General features: G+C 44.0%; 2 protein-coding genes across 2 annotated transcripts in view; one reads left to right on the forward strand and one right to left on the reverse strand.

The window, feature by feature from the left end:
• The window catches only part of LOC139409832 (ras-specific guanine nucleotide-releasing factor RalGPS1), a 268,460-nt gene that overhangs the window by 213,586 nt on the left and 37,225 nt on the right, over nucleotides 1–17,649 (reverse strand). The gene's annotated exons all lie outside the window — the stretch shown is intronic.
• Nucleotides 3,255–16,603, forward strand: LOC139409627 (octapeptide-repeat protein T2-like). The gene is made up of 3 exons (XM_071155049.1): nucleotides 3,255–3,400; nucleotides 13,613–14,078; nucleotides 16,529–16,603. The coding sequence occupies exons 1-3, from the start codon at nucleotides 3,255–3,257 to the stop codon at nucleotides 16,601–16,603; spliced, it is 687 nt and encodes a 228-aa protein (XP_071011150.1).

Raw genomic sequence — 17,649 nt, forward strand, 5'->3', positions numbered from 1 at the left:
ATTAGGAGACACTATGAGCTGAACATAACAGTCAGTGGAAAAGAGGACAGTAACAGGAGACACTATGAGCTGAACATAAGTCAGTGGAAAGGAGGACAGTAACAGGAGACACTATGAGCTGAACATAACAGTCAGTGGAAGGGAGGACAGTATTAGGAGACACTATGAGCTGAACATAAGTCAGTGGAAAGGAGGACAGTAACAGGAGACACTATGAGCTGAACATAAGTCAGTGGAAGGGAGGACAGTATTAGGAGACACTATGAGCTGAACATAAGTCAGTGGAAGGGAGGACAGTATTAGGAGACACTATGAGCTGAACATAACAGTCAGTGGAAAGGAGGACAGTAACAGGAGACACTATGAGCTGAACATAAGTCAGTGGAAAGGAGGACAGTATTAGGAGACACTATGAGCTGAACATAACAGTCAGTGGAAAGGAGGACAGTAACAGGAGACACTATGAGCTGAACATAAGTCAGTGGAAAGGAGGACAGTATTAGGAGACGACACTATGGTTTGTAACTTAATTCAGTTGCATTAAAATTCAGTTTTTTTTCCTTCTAAAGTTTGAACCACTTACTAATTCATATACAAAATGCATATCAGTAAAAATCACTAGACCTAATTTGGTAGGTCCATTACTTACTGTGAGCTTTCATAATGCAACCCTCCTTACGAGGCAGAGAAATGTGAAAATATCTTAAAGATGTGTCGGTTTTTGAAAACAAGGCACACAAGGGAATATTTATTTAAAAACTTACAGAAGGTAAACAATTTCTCCAAAAACTAAATATAAAAGTGTTGATGTTAGTTGGCAGGGGCCTTTACGTCAAGATGTTAGTTCATCCATTTCTGAAGCCTGTTAAGAATTTCTGGTAGATTTTTTTCCCAAGACCCCCTTTTGCATCTGTTTATGTAGAAATCAAAGCCTTTAACTTACGCCTCGTTTTTAAGACGGGGAAACGGTTGAAAAATGTATCAATGCCTTCACCACCCCCCCCCCCAAAATACTTTGCTTTCGTTTGACACCCAATTTAACATGCTCCTATGAACGTCTCATGTTGGTGCTCATTGGTGCTTTTCGATGGTATAGCTTAATGACATAAAGAAAGAGGCAGGAAATAGCAAGTGCAGTCAGGGTGAGGAAAGCTTGAACATTGTTATCTTAATTTGCAATTAAATCATAGAGAGATTAAATCAGAGATTAAATCAGAGAGAGATTAAATCAGAGATTAAATCATGGAGTGATTAAATCAGAGAGATTCAATCATAGAGAGATTAAAATCAGAGTGATTAAATCATAGAGAGATTAAAATCAGAGTGATTAAATCAGAGAGATTAAAATCAGAGTGATTCAATCAGAGAGAGATTCAATCATAGAGTGATTCAATCATAGAGTGATTCAATCATAGAGTGATTCAATCATAGAGTGATTCAATCATAGAGAGATTAAATCAGAGTGATTAAATCAGAGAGATTAAATCAGAGAGATTAAATCAGAGAGATTAAATCAGAGAGAGATTAAATCATAGAGAGATTAAAATCAGAGTGATTAAATCAGAGAGATTAAAATCAGAGAGATTAAATCAGAGTGATTAAATCATAGAGAGATTAAATCAGAGTGATTAAATCATAGAGAGATTCAATCATAGAGTGATTAAATCAGAGTGATTAAATCATAGAGAGATTAAATCAGAGTGATTAAATCAGAGAGATTAAAATCAGAGAGAGATTAAATCAGAGAGAGATTAAATCAGAGAGAGATTAAATCAGAGTGATTAAATCATAGAGAGATTAAATCAGAGTGATTAAATCATAGAGAGATTAAAATCAGTGATTAAATCATAGAGAGATTCAATCAGAGAGATTAAATCAGAGTGAATAAATCATAGTATGAAAGCGTACATAGAGCTTAGAGAAAGTTCACACAAACCATTTTCTAGATGGACAGGTCCTAGTAGCCTATTAGCATTACCAAGTGATTGGTCAATTCGGGTCAAATGAACCATGGCGCCAGTGAGAGAGTGGCATTTCTACGACCACGACACACGGTTGGACAAACGGATAATATAGAGAACGTTTCAGATTTTTTCGAAGGTGAAACATACAGAAGTTCCATGCCATCATCCAAAAGCAGATGTGTGTGTGTGTGTGTGAGAGTGTGCGCGTGTGTGTGTGTGTGTGTGTGTGCGTGCGCGCCCCATGACTCAGTCACGCCAACAAATTCTAGGTAAACTTGCCGCTTAAATTCATTGCGCAACCAAGCACATTTTCTACAAGCGCGCGGAGGTGGCTGGACTGGCAGACGAGGCTCTCTGGCCGTCAGAGAGGGAACACATAGGAAAGTATGTGACTTTTACAATGGAAATCGGCACACGTACAAAAGGATGAAACATTACTGTTTTATGGAACGGCTGCACGCCAGCCTGGAAATTTTAAACAGCTGAGACTTTTTCAAGGATATTATAACCCTACTTTTATATATATAAAAATGTGGGGGGAAATATCAATAAAGCAAGCTGCAGTCTCATTTCAATTTTATTAACATTTTTCACAAGTCAAAGCGATAAGATGCTGACAATGGCAAATTAATTTTAAAAAACTATTTTTTTAAATTATTAGTAAAAATACAGTGAAATGGAACCGAAAGGCAGACTGAGTAAACCTAGATAAAAGCGAGATAAAACAGTTCAGAGAGTTCAACACGATTGTTCCCTCCATGTTCGACACCAGACCCAGTGCTTTGAGCTTGGACACCACCCTCTGCAACTGGATCCTGGACTTCCTGATGGGCCGACTACAGGCTGTGAGGATTGGCAACGCCACTTCCTCCACAACGACTCTTAACACAGGGGCCACCCAGGGGTGTGTCCTCAGTCCTCTGCTGTGCTCTCGGTTGGCTTTGCACGACACTAACTCCATCATCACGTTTACTGACGACACCACGGTTGTAGGCCTGATAACCAACTAAGACGAGTCAGCCAATGGGGAGGTGGTAAGTGAACCGGCATTGTGATGCCAGGACAATGACCTCTCCCTCAACGTCAGAAAAACAAAGGAGTTTGATGACTTCAGGAAGCAGGGGTGGGGGGGGGGGGGGGGAATCCATAGGACTGTAGTAGAGAGAGTCAGCAGGTTTAAGTTCCTCTGTGTCCACATCACCAAGGACTTAACATGGACCAACAACACCACCACTCGTCAAGAGGGCTCAACAGAGTCTCTACTTCCTAAGACGGCTGAAGAAATGTGGCATGCATCCCCGGGTCCCCTGCAAATACTACCAACGATACGCCTGCACCATCGAGAGCGCCCTGACCGGTTGCATCACGGCCTGGTACAGGAATTGCTCCGCCTGCAACAACCGTAAGGCCCTTCAGCGGTTGGTGAAGACAACCCAGTACATCAACTTGGACCATGCTCCCCACCCATCCAGGACATCAACTAGAGAGGGTTCTCCGAGTCTCCGTACCTTGGCACACATGCACTCACCCATATAGATATACACTCGTATCCACACACGCTGCTAACAGATTTATTATTATTGCTAAATACTGCACAATTACAAAAAAAAAATACATTTAAAAAAATACTCCACAACCTCCCCCCGCCCCCCCCTTTCCACAAAAATCACATGTATATATTGGACTGTAAATTGTGGCTTCATGTATTATACTTATATGTATTAAACTGTTTATTCTATTCTACACAGCCTTTTACGTCATTGTTTTGGGATTTTTCAATTCTCCCTGACTATCTTGCATTTTATTTTGGTGATTGTTAGTACTCAAAGATTATATTATTTGAAAATATATAGGTCCATTATCTTTTTTATTTTTTTATCATCTGGGTTTAAATCGTTTAAGTTTTTACACTGAAAGCATTTTTCCATTACAAAAACGTAGAATAATTTTAGGCGTCTCGAAAAGAAAAAAAACGCTTAGGCAGCCCACCCAAGGACTTCAATGGTAGAAAAATCCCTGGATGCTTATCCTGTACATATGACTAATAAAACTGGAAACTCAAACTGTAAAACCAAACCTTAGGTCTACCATCCCAGACACACAGAGGGAGAGAGAGAGAGAGAGACAGACACACAGAGGGAGAGAGAGAGAGACAGACACACAGAGGGAGAGAGAGAGAGACAGACACACAGAGGGAGAGAGAGAGAGACAGACACACAGAGGGAGGGAGAGAGAGACAGACACACAGAGGGAGGGAGAGAGAGACAGACACACAGAGGGAGGGAGAGAGAGACAGACACACAGAGGGAGGGAGAGAGAGACAGACACACAGAGGGAGGGAGAGAGAGACAGACACACAGAGGGAGGGAGAGAGAGACAGACACACAGAGGGAGGGAGAGAGAGACAGACACACAGAGGGAGGGAGAGAGAGACAGACACACAGAGGGAGGGAGAGAGAGACAGACACACAGAGGGAGGGAGAGAGAGACAGACACACAGAGGGAGGGAGAGAGAGAGAGACAGACACACAGAGGGAGAGAGAAACAGACACACAGAGGGAGACAGAGATGAATAACTAAACTTGAAATATGTCTTTGCACAAAAGGCCAACCAGGTTGATTTGCAATACTAAGACGCCCCCTTGTGTAAGGACATAGAACTGCAAGTGAATGTTAAGTGATCATATTCACAACAGAACAGCTTTGGACAACCGAGGGAGGCAAACTACAAAGCAGAATGAATGAGTTAGCCAGTTAACTTTGATAAGCTACAGCTTGCATTAGTAAGTGACAATACACATTTAATCCTACATTATATGATATAAGCTTATACTGTCCTCAGTTGTAGTAATCACTTGATCAGTCTGATTACTGACTAGCTAGGACCTTAGCACGGATTCACACAAAGACCCTGCCGTTACACTACCTCCTCCTTTGAAAATCTTCCACACTGACACAGTGGGTGGGGGGGGGGGGGGGGGGGGGGGGCAGTTGCATCCCCAATGGTCATTTATTCCCTACATAGTGCACTACCCTATGGGGCCCTGGTGAAAAGTAGTGCACTACCCTATGGAGCCCTGGTGAAAAGTAGTGCACTACCCTATGGGGCCCTGGTGAAAAGTAGTGCACTACCCTATGGGGCACTGGTCTAAAGTAGTGCAATATATAGGGAATAAGGTGTCATTTGATCCATCCTACCCTGTATAGTCTGATAGGGGCAGCAATTCACAGATGATATTGATTGAGCATTTACACAACTGTGGGCCGGACATAATTCCATTAGAATACAAGGCGCCCGGGGATGTAAGTGACAAGCATTTAAACAACAACAACAACATCAGTGGAGCAACTGGGAAGACGTGTTACGAATAACGCATTTCTTTTTTTGCCAAGCGTCAGGTCTTGTCAGTCAAGTTTCTAAAAACAGCCATGTGTCTAGATGTCCTGATGTCACTCAGGAAAGAAGCTCAGTAGATATCCCCACCACGACCAACATCAGCACAGATGAAACAAGTAATTGAAAAGCTTTGCCCTAACTACACCCTAACCCCAAGGTAGATCAGAGAGGACCTGGTGCCTACACCCTAACCCCAAGGTAGATCAGAGAGGACCGGGTGCCTACACCCTAAACCCAAGGTAGATCTGAGAGGACCTGGTACCTACACCCTAACCCCAAGGTAGATCAGAGAGAACCTGGTACCTACACCCTAACCCCAAGGTAGATCAGAGAGGACCTGGTACCTACACCCTAACCCCAAGGTAGATCTGAGAGGACCTGGTACCTACACCCTAACCCCAAGGTAGATCAGAGAGGACTGGGTACCTACACCCTAACCCCAAGGTAGATCTGAGAGGACCTGGTACCTACGCCCTAACCCCAAGGGAGATCTGAGAGGACCTGGTACCTACACCCTAACCCCAAGGTAGATCAGAGAGAACCTGGTACCTACACCCTAACCCCAAGGTAGATCAGAGAGGACCTGGTACCTACACCCTAACCCCAAGGTAGATCTGAGAGGACCTGGTACCTACACCCTAACCCCAAGGTAGATCAGAGAGGACTGGGTACCTACACCCTAACCCCAAGGTAGATCTGAGAGGACCTGGTACCTACACCCTAACCCCAAGGTAGATCAGAGAGGACCTGGTACCTACACCCTAACCCCAAGGTAGATCAGAGAGGACCTGGTACCTACACCCTAACCCCAAGGTAGATCTGAGAGGACCTGGTACCTACGCCCTAACCCCAAGGGAGATCTGAGAGGACTGGAGGTAAGCAGTGCTACCTCTATATTGCACTGATACACCATGTTGAATGTAATGATTTGCTTATACTTATCCAATCCTCTAAGACAGTGGTTCCCCAACTACACCTCGGGGTCCCCTAGACCTTTCATCTCAGTACCTTCATTCTGTAATTCAGTGGTCCTCAAACCTCACCTAGACCTTCCATCTCAGTACCTTCATTCTGTAATTCAGTGGTCCTCAAACCTCACCTAGACCTTCCATCTCAGTGCCTTCATTCTGTAATTCAGTGGTCCTCAAACCTCACCTAGACCTTCCATCTCAGTGCCTTCATTCTGTAATTCAGTGGTCCTCAGACATCTTGTAACATTAACCAGTAGAGGGCAGCATACCCATCTTTACTGGTTGTGGTCACGCACCACTGGAGCAAAAGGCTGAGATTGCAATCTGGCACGGTTTCTCTTCATCATTTTCTTTGCCCTACTTCTCTCCAGCAGCAAACAGAAGACTCTTAATATATAACTAACCAGGGAAGCCCCACTGACTGGCTGGTGTAGAGGTGGTCATCTGAGAGGAAGGAGGCACTTCTGCAGTAATGTTTCCACCTCTGTAAGATGCTTCAAGACGTTCTGCATAACTAATCTATTAAGGCGAGATGTGGGAGGAGAAGAGAGAGCGAGATGGGGAGAAGAGAGAGGGGCGAGAGGGGGAGGAGGAGAGGGGGAGAGGGAGAGGAGGAGAGGGAGAGGAGCGGAGCGGAGGGGAGCGGAGGGGAGCGGAGGGGAGAGGAGGGGAGAGGAGGGGAGAGGAGAGAGAGATGGGGAGGAGAGAGAGATGGGGAGGAGAGAGGGAGAGATAGCGCTACAGACATGCTCAGAGAAAGCTCCTGATTTATTTATCTTTTTGGTTTTTAAAATGAGACTGATTCAAATCTAAAAATAAATGAAATAATGAACAAACAACTCTATTAAATGAGAATATACATTTTTAATTTTTTTACATTTTACTCCCTCCTCTATGTTTAATATAACACACATACATTCATTATTCATTTTGATTGCCTATCCTGACGTGAAGTTTGTTCTATAGAAAGTACAGTTGAAGTTGGAAGTTTATATACACTTAGGTTGGAGTCATTGAAACTCGTTTTTCAACCACTCCACAAATTTCTTAACAAACTATAGTTTTGGCAAGTCGGTTAGGACATCTACTTTGTGGATGACACAAGTATTTTATCCAACAATTGTTTACAGACAGATTATTTCACTTATAATTCACTGTATCACAATTCCAGTGGGCCAGAAGTTTACATACACTAAGTTGACGGTGCATTTAAACAGCTTGGAAAATTCCAGAAAATTATGTCATGGCTTTAGAAGCTTCTGATAGGCTAATTGGCATCATGAGTCAATTGGAGGTGTACCTGTGGATGTATTTCAAGGCCTACCTTCAAACTCAGTGCCTCTGCTAAAAGCATGGGAAAAAAATCAAAAGAAATCAGCCAAGACCTCCAAACTGGAGACCTCAACAAGTCTGGTTCATCCTTGGGAGTAATTTCCAAATGCCTGAAGCTACCACGTTCATCTGTACAAACAATAGTACGCAAGTATAAACACCATGGGCAGCCGTCATACAGCTCAAGAAGGAGACGCGTTCTGTCTCCTAGAGGTGAACGTACTTTGGGCGAAAAGTGCAAATCAATCCATGAACAACAGCAAAGGACCTTGTGAAGATGCTGGAGGAAACCGGTACAAAAGTATCTATATCCACAGTAAAACGAGTCCTATATCGACATGACCTGAAAGGCCGCTCAGCAAGGAAAAAGCCACTGCTCCTATACCACCATAAAAAAAAGCCTGACCACAGTTTGCAACTGCACATGGGGGCAAAGATCGTACTTTTTGGAGAAATGTCCTCTGGTCTGATGAACCAAAAATATAACTGTTTGGCCATAATGACCATTGTTATGTTTAGAGGAAAAAGGAGGCTTGCAAGCCGAAGAACACCATCCCAACCGTGAAGCACGGGGGTGGCAGCATCATGTTGTGGGGGTGCTTTGCTGCAGGAGGGACTGGTGCACCTCACAAAATAGATGGCATGAGGGTGAAAAATGATGTGGTTATATTGAAGCAACATCTCAAGACATCAGTCAGGAAGTTAAAGCTTGGTTGCACATGGGTCTTCCAAATGGACAATGACCTCAAGCATACTTCCAAAGTAATGGCAAAATGGTTTAAGGACAACAAAGTCAATGTATTGGAATGGCCATCACAAAGTCCTGACCTCAATCCTATAGAATATTTTTGGGGCAGAACTGAAAAAGCGTGTGCGAGCAAGGAGGCCTACAAACCTGACTCAGTTACACCAGCTCTGTCAGGAGGAATGGGTCAAAATTCACCCAATTTATTGTGGGAAGCTTGTGGAAGGCTACCTGAAATGTTTGACCCAAGTTAAACAATTTAAAGGCAATGCTACAAAATACTAATTGAGTGTATGTAAACTTCTAACCCACTGGGAATGTGATGAAAGAAATAAAAGCTGAAATAAATCACTAAATAAATCCCCCCCCCCCCCCCCCTCTCTTTCTATCTTGGGACTGCAAGGCCTGGCACACTTCAGAAAAATGTTGGTAGCTCATGTTGACCAGCAGTGTGTGCCACAAAAAGAATTTGACTATAGTCACAAAATTAAGGAAAAGGGGGGGGGGGGGGGATTTCAGCAGGCAAGAAAATGGCCTTTGCAGAAATCCCCCCCCCCCCCCCCCCTTTTAATTTCCTTAATTTTGTCAGAGTTAAATTCTTTCTATAGAACAAACTTCACTTCAGGATAGGCAACATAAATGAACTATTAATGTATGCGTGTTGTATTAAACAGAGAGGGAGTAAAACATAGGCAAGCAGTAAACATTTCAGAACAACTACTCGTCGAATAAGACAAAGATTTATTTATAGACTAATACACTCGAAACAAATAGTCAAACCGAAAACTGCAGATATTACTAGTGGCTCCCCTGCGATCAAACCGCCTTAAATTAAATGAAAAGCAGCCTAACACAGAACCCAAACCGGCTGCGTGACACACACAGGTTAAAATATCAAAACAAACTCTGAACCAATGACATTAATTTGGGGACAGGTCAAAAATAATTAAACATGTATGGCAATTTAGCTAGTTAGCTTGCACTTGCTAGCTAATTTGTCCTGGGATATAAACATTGAGGTGTTATTTTACCTGAACTGCAGAAGGACCTCTACTCCGACAATTAATCCACACATAAAACGGTCAACCGAATCGTTTATAGTCATCTCTGGTGATGCATCTAAACTTTCATTGTATTACCACGACAACCGGTAAAACGGTTTCTTTCAATCACCCATGTGGGTATAACCAATGAGGAGATGGCACGTGGGTACCTGCTTCTATAAACCAATGAGGAGATGGGAGAGGCAGGACTTGCAGCGCGAACTGCGTCATAAATAGAAAGGAGTTCTATTTTAGACGCTCGTTGGCGCGCGTGAGCAGTGTGGGTGCAATAACTGATTTCTAAATTTATTTTGCGACGCTCGCGCACGCGACGTGTCCGGTCTGGTCAGCATGTAACGTGATCATTGACAGCTGCCTTGAAGGACACATTTTTTAAAAATACTTTCTGCTACTAAGATCAGTGGAATGTAGGCTAAACTGACAACGGAGTGAAGAGCAGAAATCTCAACTAGCAGGCAAGTCGCAGCAATGAAGAATTGAGTGTGTGCGCGTTCACGCGCGGGGGGGATTTTCGGGACAACAGCCACCAGATAGACAGTAAGAAACGTGCATCAGTCATCAAAGGATGAAGGGTATTGCAATGCTGTATTTCGCAATTTCTTGGCTTGCAATGTCTCGCTCAAATTCAGTAAAGTAGGACTATGACTGAGTAGGCTGAGCTCTTCTACATGCAACAGATCGGAGACAAAACACACGCTGGCGTTTTACATAGCGAGGAGAAAAGAGCAGGAGAGCTAACGTGGGCTCGGGGGAGAAATGATCAGGTCAAGCAGACAGAACCTTGCGCATAGGCTATATATCTGTATCTAGTAATGCATTGTCTAGAAATGCTCGTAAATTCACTAAAACTTTGTATGCATCTATGTATCTTCCTTTAGGTTTTCGCTCCAACTTCAGTTGTAGCCTAACTAATCTGTTTCATTGTATCAACAAACTAAGATTTGGAATCGGGTGCGCTAGATTCTTGTTGGAGTGAAAACCTACAGGATGGTAGCATTCCACGAATAGGGTTGAGAGCCCTGTCCTAGGCAATAGATCGCAAAGCAGCACCGCCGCTAAACTTTTTGGAAATGGTAAATTCACTTTCTGATCCATAAACACAGTAATGTGCAAATACAGTTCAGTTGCTGAAATCAGCAGGAAGAGGGGGCATTGTTATTGGGAAGGACGTCTATACCATGGATCACTAAAATATTTATTATTTTCACATTTCCTCAATTTAAATATTATGGGGAGACCTATACATTTGGCAGCCATAATAAATGGAATTACAGGGGGCAGTTTTGAAAAACCAAGCACATGCTTGGATAATAATTACAAAACCAACGTCTCTAGCAATACCCGTCCGAATAGGGCTCGAACATGACAAATAATAGGCTTATTAGCGTGGAGTGCACCGCACCACTCCATGGGATCCTTCAAGGCAGCACGTAGCAGAAATATCACTGAAATATTCTAGTTGCTGTACACCACCTTCTATATTCAAACATAAACAGGCCTTTTATAGGCTAAATTGATGAGCAAATGGGCAGCATCATGCTCACGTCAGCCCTCTAGAACGTGAATGTAATCTTCCTAATGGGACTCTGCAGTAATGGAAGTGGTGTGTGTGTGCGCATCCGTTTCAGTGTGTGCTGGGAGTCGAGCAAGTGTCGACTCCTACGACTGTGCACCACTAGTTACAACTAACTAGCAGTATACAAACAAAAATGGTTGCGATGGCAACAATGCGGCAGAAGAACAGAGAGGCAGCAGAACCCACCTGAACCATGCCCGCCCTCCCCCCCCTTAGCATCGAGTCCATCCTCTGCCATCCACAGGCCAGAAATGACAACGAGGAAAGCTTTTTAAAAACAGAAGCTACAAAAGGAGGCCAGAAACACTTTTCGCAGATCTCTACAAAATCAGTGATGTGAGTAATCTCATCTTTCTCATTGACCAGCCAAATGCATGGCTCACAGCAGTCTGCTCTCACTACCCATCCATAAAGAAAGAGGGAATCAGTAACACAGGGTTCCCCAACTGGAAATAACATGGTTTGAAACAGACTTTCAGACCATTAAGGAGAGCGAGAGCCACCCACACCCAGAGAGGGCGCGAGAGAGAGAGCCACCCACACCCAGAGAGGGCGCGCGAGAGAGAGAGACACCCTTCCCCAGAGAGAGCAAGAGTGACACCCTCCCCCAGAGAGACTCAACCAGCACCACCCCCACTCTCTCCATCCAAAGCCACATCCCCCCCTCAGTGCAGAGTAGGTTCAGACCCCTCCTCACTACCATGGCTGCCATGAGGGAGGAGTTCACCAAACTGGAGGGGGAAGTTGTCCTTCTAAGGGTGAGCGTGAGCAAACAGCAACCAAACATCCACACCTTAGAGCAGTCCTAACCAAGGTGTGGACAGAACAGGACAGCAGCACAGCTGAAAGAGGTCCAGCAAGAGAGAGCTGATCTAACAACGGAGGTTAGAGATCTACAAAAAGACAGAGAGCAGTAAATAACAAGATGACCACACTAAGAGAGGAGCTGCTGGAGAGCGAGCGAGCGAGGGAAAAGGCTGCAGGACCTCAACCCAGAGCCTTCAGTCAGCCCATTAACACCTCTCTCAGACCACAGTAAAATCACAGTGTATCTGAGAAGAGCAAAACCAAACCATGAAGCATCAAGGCCCAATAAAATGACATGCTAATAAAACAGGCCTATAGATGGTGTGCAAACAGTACAGGAATCTACCAAAAAGCTATTAGTAGCCCAAAAAATAATACAATCCCTCCTGGACAACTTTTTAGCCTTAACGTTCTCCTACAGCAATGCAGGTGTAAATTTGGCCGTTTGGAACATAATCAATATGTTAGGAGAATGAAAAATGGTTTGATAATGTTTGTAAAAATCTAACGAAGGCAATGAGAAATATCTAAAAATGACAAAACAGAGAACCAGACAAAAACATTTTTTTATACACCTTCGATATGGAGAAACACTGAAGCAATACAAACACACCCTAAGAACAAAAAAGGAACAGCACATTATAAAATCAATTCCTCAATTCAATTGAGGAATTGAATCCATATTCAAATTCTTCCAGAAGTGGTTTAATTCTAAGTTAAAAAAACAAATCACATCGTGATGAATTGGCTATCCAAAATGGTGATATGTGGAGAAATCACTTTGCAGCAATATAACAAAGAGCCCAGAACAACAAGATATACAAAAACAATTACAAATCCTTGAATCAGCAGTCAAAGACTATCAGAATCATGTAGATACCCCAATTACAGAATAATAATTATTGGAAAAACGATGCACTCCACAACCCAAAAAGGCCTGTGGTACTGATGGTATTTTAAATCAAATATACAGACCACAAATAAAAAAAAATTGGCCATACTCAAACTATTTAACATTACAAGTACTTCGCTACACCTGCAATAACACCCGCAATATCTGCAAAATAATGTGGATGTGACTAACACAATTTGATTTGATTATCTGCAGGTAATTTCCCTGATATTTGGAACCAAGGATTGATCACACCAATCTATAAAAATGGAGACAAATTTGAAACTGGCTCAAACATGTTCAATCAGTTATAGAACCAGTTGCTTTATATGGCAGTGAAGTATGGGTTCCACTCTCTTATTATGAATTTACCAAATGGGACAAATATCCAATCAACAGTATACAGTATGCAGAGTTTTGCAAGAGTGTATTGCACAAATTAATGAATTACATTTTCATTTTCATGTCAAATCACCAATTGGCAACCCAAGGAATTAATTTACACAAACATCACAATAGCAATTAAATGATCATTCTTCTGTCGACGGTGCAAGTGCAAAGAAACACTCAAAATAGAGTATGTAGAGCAGATTTGGGCCAACACCTCCTTATTCAAATTGGGGGGGAAAAGACAACATTTTACAACTATTTAAAAAAAAAACAGAAACCTCAAAACACAGCACTACAATGTCAAGAGATGAAACAAGAGATGAGTCCCCTCAGCCAGATGGTTCTGAGGCTCAGTTCACTGACCCAAACCAACCCCTAGAGCCTCAAGACAGCACTCAGAAAATCTGGCCCAACCAAATTAATGACAAAGCAAAAAATTTAAATATATATATTTTTTTAAATAAAAAAATGGAGCGAGCGAGAGGCGGAGAGAGAGCGACCGGGGCGAGAGGCGGAGAGGGAGCGACCGGGGCGAGAGGCGGAGAGGGAGCGACCGGGGCGAGAGGCGGAGAGGGAGCGACCGGGGCGAGAGGCGGAGAGGGAGCGACCGGGGCGAGAGGCGGAGAGGGAGCGACCGGGGCGAGAGGCGGAGAGGGAGCGACCGGGGCGAGAGGCGGAGAGGGAGCGACCGGGGCGAGAGGCGGAGAGGGAGCGACCGGGGCGAGAGGCGGAGAGGGAGCGACCGGGGCGAGAGGCGGAGAGGGAGCGACCGGGGCGAGAGGCGGAGAGGGAGCGACCGGGGCGAGAGGCGGAGAGGGAGCGACCGGGGCGAGATGCGGAGAGGGAGCGACCGGGGCGAGATGCGGAGAGGGAGCGACCGGGGCGAGATGCGGAGAGGGAGCGACCGGGGCGAGATGCGGAGAGAGCGACCGGGGCGAGTGCAAGAAGGGGAGAGAGAGCGACAGGGAGACACACAGAGAGATGGGGAACCGAAGTGTTAGTGTCGTACACTAGTGTTAGTGTCGAGATTTGGGTCTACACACTTCAGTAATATGTGTATACAGGTGTTTCTCTGATAACTCTAGTGTGTAAATACAGTCTCTGACAGAACACAACACACACTACGACTCCACACTTCACCACCAACCAGAACACATCCGATGTTGAATGTGCCTCAGCCTAATCAAACATCCACACCATCTGCCTGTCAGAAACAACGGTGCTGAATGCTTCACCATTTTGTTGGGAGGCAGATCAGAAATCACTTGCGTCACAGCATAAACCACATTAATTCCCCCCCCACATTAGCACAAACAGCTTTGGTAAGTCTGAGGAGTCTGAAGTGTTGTTTTAAGAGGGGGACAGGAGAGCAACATAATACCTCAGGGGGGGGGGGGGGGGTACCATCTGGGCGCCAAGTGTGAAAGCTATTGGAGGGGGTTGCCATGGCAATGCAGATATATATATATTTTTTGCATCCCTTAGTCCAAAGTGCTAGTCTAAGTAGTTAGCAGAGAAAGAAAGAGAAATAGAGACCGACCATTTGTCTTGTGTATTACACGCTGTCTTGTGCATAAACTCTCCTCTTGTGCGTTACACAAGACAAAAATGGGTAAATAACCTGAGCGTAATAGAGTCTGGTGTTTCTTAGCAGAGGACCCACACGGTACATATGGAAACTTGAGACAGCATGACGTGTAGCCCATGCAAAATAGACTGAACAAAAATATATATTTTTGTATGTAAAATCAGTCAATTTAAATAAATTAATTAGGTCCTAATCTATGGATTTCACATGACTGGGAATACAGATATGCATCGGTTGGTCACAGATACCTACAAATTTAAGTAGGGCCATGGATCAGCAATCCAGTCCGTATCTGGTGTGAACACCATTTGCCTCATGCAGTGTGACATCTCCTTTCACATCGCGTTGATCAGGCTGTTGATTGTGGAATGTTGTCCCACTCCTCTTCAATGACTGTGCAAAGTTGCTGGATATTGGTGGGAACTGGAACATGCTGTCGTACACAACGATCCAGAGCATCCCGAACGGTGACGTGTCTGGTGAGTATGCAGACCATGGAAGAACTGGGACATTTTCAGATTCCAGGAATTGTGTACAAGTCCTTGCGACATTATCATGCTGAAACATGAGGTTGATGGCGGCAGACGAATGGCACGACAATGGGCCTCAGGATATAGGTCACGGTATCGCTGCATTCAAAATTGCCATTGATAAAAATGTAATTGTGTTCGCTGTCCGTAGCTTATGTCTGCCCCATACCATAACCCCACCACCACCACGGAGCACTCTGTTCACATCAGCAAACCGCTCGCCCACAAGACGCCATCTGCCCGGTACAGTTGAAACCATAATTCATCCTGTGAAGAGCAGTCAGGTCAAAACCCCTGTTGAGGACGACAGGCATGCAGATGTGCTTCCCTGAGATGGTTTCTGCAGAAATGTTGGTTGTGTGCAAACCCAGTTTCATCAGGAAGAGCGGATGCTAAGGTCATAAAAAAGTCAGATAAAATATTGATGCCACCAGCTTTCCCCAGTCGTATGACAAACCCTGCCACCTACTGTGTGTTGTTTTGTGTGTCTCTCACTCACTCACACACACACACACACACACACACACACACACGCAGGAAAGCAGACCGTCTGAGTCGTCACTCCTCACTGCGGGATACAGGAGAGCTAAAGCACTGTGTGACGACAGTTTACGCACACACGTACAGACTAAGGTAGTGGTATTCAAAGTTGAGGTCAGGAGGGAACATTTTGGGGTCACCAAAATGTAATACATTTTAAAAAGCACAGATTGAACTTAACAAATGTTTGAGAAAGATCATTTGTAAGAATTTTATTGATATGCATTCATTGGCTTCTCGTATTAATGAGATAAAAATGCAATAAATGTAAGATTATTTGATGTAAAAATCTAAATGTACCGATTTGAAGGTTGTGTCATTAGATTCGGGGTGTGGTGGTGGGGGGGAATGGGGTCCCTACTGAACAGGTATAAATACCCCTGGTCTGGTCTGGTCTAAGGTGTCACACAGACACACTAAAAATATATATATAGTATATTGATCTGTGGAGCAACCAAGACGGCTTGTTGATATTCAAACACCCTTGTGGATCGGGTCAGAACCTGGACCACCCACACGCTGGTCCCATACAGCTCGCATACAGTACAAAGGTCAGTGTGGATCCGCTATACATGCCTACTCGGAAACAAATGAGACTCACAGCGAGGCCTATAAAATACACACAACTCATGAAATATTAGTGATGATGATGATGATGATGAAACGCAGAGAGACAGGGAGGCATAAAAGCAGACGTGCTAATTAAATCCTTCTGACATCCCTTCCCTCCAGAGGATAGCCGAGTGTGTCGTTGCGGTGACGGGTAACCGTGGAAACACTGATGACGTCGCGAGGAGGGTGAAATGAAAGGGTCCCCTTTCTGGTAATGAAGCTCGGCATAGTGTGTGTGAGATTGTGCCAAATGACATCCTATTCCCTTTATAGTGCACTACTTTCGACCAGGTTGACCAAACGTAGTCCACTATAAAGGAATAGGGAGACATTTTGGGACACACCCTAGGTTCCACCCCTCTCGGTCTTCCACAGGGGGGCCCCCCCATATGAGCGAGAGAGTGTGAGTGAAGGCATTGTCTGCGACATCAAAGGGCCTACATTCATGTTGTATTTCCAAAGGCCAGTTTTACAACATGTTATACAATACAAATATACAGTACATTTAACAGAGTCTGGCATTCAGTATAAAACATGTCTAAATCAGAATGGATAATTAGAAGTATCAATGAGTCAACTTATTCAAATTAATGAACGATTTCAACAGTATTGTTACCACGTAGACCTGTGTATGTTAAAAGGTACGAATCAGAACTCCCACAGTTGCCTTGTGTATGTTTCTATTAAAAAAAAAGTCAGAATCAGGACTTAAGGCCGCAACACAGAGGCTCTTGAACCATGAAGATGCTATTTTTAATCTGAAATAAAAACCTTTAAAAAAAATTTGTTTAAAGAGCCATGTCATTATCTCTCCCCAACATTACCCATTGGTTCCTAAATGATGGCGTGTGTGGCAAGAGAGTCTTGTGTTTCCATTAGGCTGGCACACACAGGGCTCGAGCTCAGAGGCCATAATTGCACACCTCCTCCAGCTGCACTGCAATTAGTGTCTCCACAGGAGCAAAGCGAGGGAGGAAAAAGAGATGGCTGGGGAATCAGAGAGAGAAGACCGAAAGAAAGACATAAGAGAGAAAGTGAAAGCGAGTGAGGGGGGAAAAGAGCAAAACGTCTGAGTGGGGGATAGAAAGAGAGAAGTGAGAGGGCTCTGCGAGAGAGCAGGGGGGGGGGGGAGATCGAGAGATGACTGAAAGAGCAAGACAGACACCGAGATAAGATCGAAAGAGAGAAGTGAGAAAGAAAGCATATCAAAAGGATAAAAGGAAAAAAATTATTCTCGGACA

The sequence above is a fragment of the Oncorhynchus clarkii genome, chromosome 5 (genome assembly GCF_045791955.1).
Source record: "Oncorhynchus clarkii lewisi isolate Uvic-CL-2024 chromosome 5, UVic_Ocla_1.0, whole genome shotgun sequence".
NCBI classification, from domain to species: Eukaryota; Metazoa; Chordata; class Actinopteri; order Salmoniformes; family Salmonidae; genus Oncorhynchus; species Oncorhynchus clarkii.

What these genes read in the sequence shown, in the direction of transcription:
- LOC139409627 (XM_071155049.1), top strand. Translation starts at nt 3,255, where the DNA reads ATGCATCCCCGGGTCCCCTGCAAATACTACCAACGATACGCCTGCACC. An exon ending in CGGTTGGTGAAGACAACCCA is followed by an intron (nt 3,401 to 13,612) that starts GTACATCAACTT and finishes AAAAAAATGGAG; the next exon opens with CGAGCGAGAGGCGGAGAGAG. An exon ending in AGAGAGCGACCGGGGCGAGT is followed by an intron (nt 14,079 to 16,528) that starts GCAAGAAGGGGA and finishes CCTTCCCTCCAG; the next exon opens with AGGATAGCCGAGTGTGTCGT.